At 41.0% G+C, this 6,000-nt stretch overlaps 1 protein-coding gene across 2 annotated transcripts in view; it reads left to right on the top strand.

The window, feature by feature from the left end:
• The first annotated feature begins 568 nt into the window (after positions 1 to 568).
• LOC121541808 (gamma-aminobutyric acid receptor subunit beta-4-like) overlaps positions 569 to 6,000 on the top strand; it is a 47,966-nt gene continuing 42,534 nt past the window's right edge. Inside the window, exons 1-3 of one of the 2 annotated variants that reach the window (XM_041851116.2) lie at positions 569 to 1,526; positions 1,652 to 1,769; positions 3,159 to 3,253. In XM_041851116.2, coding sequence (XP_041707050.2) covers positions 1,690 to 1,769; positions 3,159 to 3,253 — 175 coding nt within the window. In that variant the 5' untranslated portion in view covers positions 569 to 1,526; positions 1,652 to 1,689. Of the gene's footprint in view, positions 1,770 to 3,158; positions 3,254 to 6,000 lie in introns of both variants that reach the window. The other variant, XM_041851115.2, reaches the window with a different exon arrangement.

The raw sequence follows: 6,000 nt of genomic DNA, 5'->3' as shown, positions 1-6,000 counted from the left end.
TGTTAAAACACTGACAAAGATAACAAGATGTAATGAAATTAAAATATAATTAATACAGTATTCCTGACCCATCACATCACTTAACCCTAGTTATTAGTTCAGATATATGTTAAAATTTGGAAGTATGGTTCACACATGGGCCTATACATCAGTCAATGTCTTCTCCTCTGTCCCAGAGACCCCATAGTAGTGGCAACGGTCCTTTAAATGAGCCTTGGCACATAGCCTTCAAAACACCACAACTGCATCAGTGCTTGCTGGGTTGCTTAGCAACTGGACAGCACATAAGATCCCTGCAGAAAGCCTACTCTTCTGTATAAAATACATATTGTCTGATTGTAGCATGTGATGTGCATGAGTAATGATATGATTATCATTCAAATAAATACTTAATAAAATTGTTTCATGCTATTCAAAGTATTGATGCTCAAGTGGCCGCAGGAGTGTGTATGTGTGTGTGTGTGTGTGTGTGTTTCCTTCAGTGAGTAGCCTATGAGTGTTGCTGTGTGTTCAAATATGTGGTAAAGTGGTATAAATGGATGAAAAGGCACTCGCAGCATTCTAATGGGTTGCAGGGGGAATATAATCATATGGGCATAATTGTATCTTCAATCCTTGGCGATTCAGTGGATAGGCTGCTGCTGAAATTTCTCCTTCGATTTCAGTTTTTTTTTATTTCATTAAACATTAGCATTTTATACAATGCATTAGGCAGAACTTATTTCCCACGAAATATTGTAGGCTACAAGGGAATTTCAACACTTGTTTTCACCACCAGTGCTCTTGCGGGTGTTTCTAAATCTGTTTCATTATTTGCTCAGCGCTTCGAGGAGAAGATGAACGAAACATGTTAAGGTATTCAATCGAGAGATAAGGTTGGACAACGGAGACGACTGGGCTTTTCAGTAGGTTATCCTCTTTGACATTAAATCCAATGTTGTGATACATGCATTGGCCGATATATATGGACGGGTCATCCATATTTCTCTGTGTCTAATTTTTCACCAGAGGGTTGATATAGCCTGCTCTGACGTCTGCATTAGATATTGCCCTGTGCATTTTTTTATGTTCATTTTTTTCCTCAGTGACTTTGAGTTGAGAGAATCAACTCTACATCATCATCAGCAACAAAAAGGGAATGAAGATTTCATTCGTCATTTTTTTACCCTCCGCTGCCCCTCACCCCCTAACGTTTACAGCTGAAACAAATCCTTAAACACATCATAGCCTACATTGTGGAACAATTTATAGAGCCGGAGCACCGCTGGAACCATGTCTCTTCCGCAGGTTTGGACTGGGAAATTGCAACTGCCAATTTAATCAACCAGGCGCTGCTGTTCTTTATCAAAAGTCTCTCGTTTTTGCCGGACTTATTCGTTTTTAAGGAAGAGGACTTGTTATCACTTTTTGAAAGTCTTCTGTAGGCAGTTTTGAGCAAGATGTCGGATCTTCTGGTGTTGGTTGAGGGGGTCTGTGACCTGCACGGATTTCCATAGCTTGGGAAAACATCTGGGACCAATTACGAGGTTTAAACACACGCATGTTTTTTATAAAGCCATTACATGACCAAATTTATCATATCTTTTTTTCAAGCAATTTCTTTGAATTGCTTTTGTAAAACTTTATTTTCACAATTTTCTTTGGACCACAGGCGGTTGGATTATTGAAACTATATAAGGATTTGTGGAAATGTTGGGTCCTCAAGAAGATAAATTATGTGGAATTTTCTCTGCTTTGGCGGCTCTGTCCTTCGTTTGCTTTGCTCAAAGGTAAGAGAGCATTCTAAGATGTATTTCCATAAGAGCAAAGGCTTATCATAAAGCTGCAGTATAGGAAATAAAAAACACACTGACATTTTTCTCGGCACCGACATTAAGGCGACATTACTCATATTGCACTTATGCGAAACCATTTTCTGCGGCGCACGGCCTGTGTGTGGGAGCAAGAGGAGCGCGTGCATGTTGTCTATTGTAAAACGCACTCCTAGATCCAAATTGTAAATAGCGGCTAATTGGCTGGGGCGAGTATCAATCCTATTAAATAGATAGTCATACTGGACATAACCGATAATTAGGCAGTATTAAGGCTGGGTCCATTAAATTAGCCATATCACTGATCAATCAGCATGACTATCTTGTTAATGGATGTTAGCCAGAGGAATGTAAGCCATGTCCTTACCTTCATTTAAGGCATTAACTATAGACTGTATAGGCCTAATACCGATTCATAATTGATCAGCAGGATAAAATCTAACCAAAACGCCTGTCAGTCATTTCAAGTAGGTCATCATCACTTCAACACATATTAGATTAAACCTTTTAATTAGATTAAACCTTTTAAATTCAATATTCACACTACTCTTCAGTCCTCCAATATTGCGTATTTTGAGCACCTGTAACCGCCCTAGCTGAGATGGAGAAGTAGGCTTAGCTATAGATGGACGATTTCTTAACCAATATAGGCTTTGTCATGTTCAGTGTAAATGAAGACATACATGTAGGCCGAGAAAAATAAGGGCAATATTCACCACGTTACCATGGTATATTCCCAGCTGGCCTACATTGCATTATTTTTAAAGAGACTGACAACATTCTCCCGCTAATCAAGTAGAGGGGGCCCCAAACTGGGTCTTCCATTTTGACATTTCGATTTCATAGTGGCCTATCGTGACAGGAGATATACGGGAAGATCGCTTTAATTACACTTCACACGCGCCTACAAGCATTGACAAATCTGCTCTTTGATTTCATACTTGTTAATGTATCATGAATTATGTGGTTAATGACATTGTTATTCAGTGTTAATAACTAACATATCAGGCCTTTCATTTAATTCGAGCTATTATGTCAAAATACTTCTGTTTTCTCAATGGCCTACTGACACTGACATGCATTTAGATTAGATATATGTGAATAAGAGGTGAATCTTTAGCATGCCAGGTGTAGCCTAATTCAGATCCCCTCAAGACAACAGGCTTACCAATTAGAAATGTCAGAAATATGGAAATGTCATCTTTTAGGTTTGGTATTGAATATTGAGCACGTTGAAGGCTACAAGTGTAATGTGAAACATATTCAAAAGTAGGCTAACTGAGCTTCAAGTTTAGTTTCCACTCAAGGCTCTTGACAGGGTCTTAAAAATGTGATTTCTTTCCTCAGCACCTCCACTGGACAAACTGGAATATCTGTGGCCAAGGCCACCGTGGACAAGTTGCTGAAGGGGTATGACATCCGTTTAAGGCCTGATTTTGGAGGTATGTGAGATGTGCTTGAAAATGATACCCCACTCCCCCTTCATCAACGATGTAGGCTATTGGTCATTATTTTCCTGAATCCAGTTGAAATGTTAGCCTTTGGAACAGCAAAGGCAGATGCTTTGAGGTGACTGCAACCATCTCATTGCTATGCATCTATTCACCACCACACATGGAAGATGGATTCTTCTCTAGAAGTGGGGCACACGCATAGAGAACCATTCTAACACTACGTTTCTTGGCGTGCAGCTATGTTGTAGGATTGTGAACCAAGGGTTGCACTAGTACACAAAGTCTTTGGAATAGAAAATGACAACAAACTTCTGAAAGAGGCTTTGATGCAGCTTGTGCCAAAAGCAATTAATAGTAGGATCTAGTCTAGTACACAGTTATAACCATAGAGAACAACATAATGGGTTGAAACACTACTCTCTCTCTCTCTCTCTCTCTCTCTCTCTCTCTCTCTCTCTCTCTCTCTCTCTCTCTCTCTCTCTCTCTCTCTCTCTCTCTCTCTCTCTCTCTCTCTCTCTCTCTCTCTCTCTCTCTCTCTCTCTCTCTCTCTCTCTCTCTCTCTCTCTCTCTCTCTCTCTCTCTCTCTCTCATTTAGCCTGCTGGTCATTAGTGGGAGCACAGCCTTTGAATGATGCTTTGCTTAATGGTCTACACTTGAGATCACCATAAAAACAGTGCAGGAAGCTTTTTCTCGTCCAGCTCTATCCCTGCTTTGCAGCCCTAGTCAGTTCCCATTGCTCCTCCACACTGCAGCACACTAAGTTGTTAGTCTGAGTGTCCCGGGCAGGCAGCGGCAGCGCCTCTTCCTCCAGCCGCGGCTCCCTCAGGCCAAGGAGCTGTAGTCCATCACATCCTGATAACTCCATCATCAGTCAGCCACTTCTGTCCTGACACAACTGCTGACCAACTTCAGCTCCGGAGAGCCAAAAGAACCAGGCCTGCCTTTTAATTGGCCGTCATTGTAAATAATAATTTGTTCTTAACTGACTTGCCTAGTTAAATAAAGGATACATTTAAATGTAAATTGGTGCCCCATGCTGGACTCGGACATTGTGGCTATTGTGCTGTAAGTCTGAACCAGAACAGAGAACTCCCAGCCTGAACCAGAACAGAGGAAATTGGCCCAGAACACTATCCTTGTTGAGGATAGAGGCTGTAGTTTAAACGGTTGCCCAGGGTGCTGCCGTGGGAACCAGTTGATGTGTGGTGGCCTTAACTCTGGTAGCTCCGCATGAAAAGCCCAGGCGGCACTCACTGTCCCCTGTCCTCTCTCCTCTTCATTGATCTCTGAGCCAAACTGGAATTCAATTGACAGAGCCCTAAAACGGTCAACACAACCCAACGCCAGGCTTTCACACACTATCCCACCACCACCACCGCAACAACCACCTATCTCCACTACTCAGGGGGATCATATCAATGGGATTTCATTCTCTATGCTTTTGTTTAAGGACAAACTAGTAAACCTTTACGTTGTAGCGTGAATGGCAACTGTAGGGCTGAAGGGCTACTGTGACTTTTCTCTACCCGTATCTGTGGCCAATTTGGATGTTTATTTACATACAGTCCAGAGTATGATCAGCGAGGTAAGCAAAATGGGGAGCCCACAGTACGCTAAGATAGTATTGTGACACGGCCTAGAAAAATTATAATACGGATGATACTGTACGTCTGTAATGAAACAATAAAGACTTAGCTTTTCCAACTCACTGTACTCTCCTCTGCTATGTTCCTGTAGTATTCAGTGTTGGGTTAGTTGCAGATGGTGATGCCTTGTATTTCTCTCCTCTTATACTCCTTTCATTCTTTGTGTAGATGGTTGGCTTTGGCTCTTGCTTCTCAACAAATAGCCCATGGTTGTCGTGCACTGTCTGACTGAGAAAGAGCCTGTGCTAAGCAGAATCCAAACCACCCGGGTGCTCTGTTGAATCTGATTATGCATTGATTGTAACTAGACAGACAAACAGCGCAGGAAAATAATACATCAAAGTGCTTGATGATGATGATGGCCATGGTGGTAAGGTCAGTGGTTGGTTTATAGATGGCATTACATTCATTATATTATAATGTTACTCGACAATAGGAAGAAATATTTAGAGAAGGAAATTAAAGAAAGAGAAAAGGAGAGAGAGAGTTTATGATGGTAATCATCTCTTGTCTCTGTCCCTTCTTAGAGTAGAAAGTAAAGTGCATTTTATAAATGTTGTTTATTTGGTGTTTATTTGTGTTGTTTCAAGCCTCTTCGTTGCCTTTTTAAAATTCTACCAAGTCCATGGGCTATTTTATTTCACTCAACCGTAAATGCTGTTGTGTAGTCAATATGCAAATGTGGGCATTGTCAACTGCTGTTTTACATTTAGACAAGAATCTCTTAAATCATAAAGTACACTGCCATCTCTAATTGAATGAACGTTTTTATGCACTTATGGACAGATATTGTATGGATTTATATAAAATTCCCACCATAAAAATGAAATGGAATCAGCTATTGTCCCAGCGATGCTGCCACTAAAGTGATTACCTTCTTTAAAGGCTTTATTTACAACATCTATTATCATGTCAGCTTTCGACAACCTTGATCTTTATGATTGTGGTTTCTCATTTTGAGCCAGGCCTTTCAACAAAGACAGCCCCATGTGGCCCCACACACGGGCGGGCTCATGATGACGGAGTCCATTTAAGGAACATGTCCCAAAGTTTAATTAGCAAAACTGAAAAGGGAAGCAGTTGCCTGG

The sequence above is a fragment of the Coregonus clupeaformis genome, chromosome 27 (assembly GCF_020615455.1).
Source record: "Coregonus clupeaformis isolate EN_2021a chromosome 27, ASM2061545v1, whole genome shotgun sequence".
NCBI lineage: Eukaryota > Metazoa > Chordata > Actinopteri > Salmoniformes > Salmonidae > Coregonus > Coregonus clupeaformis.
This window is presented reverse-complemented; position numbering and strand designations above follow the sequence as displayed.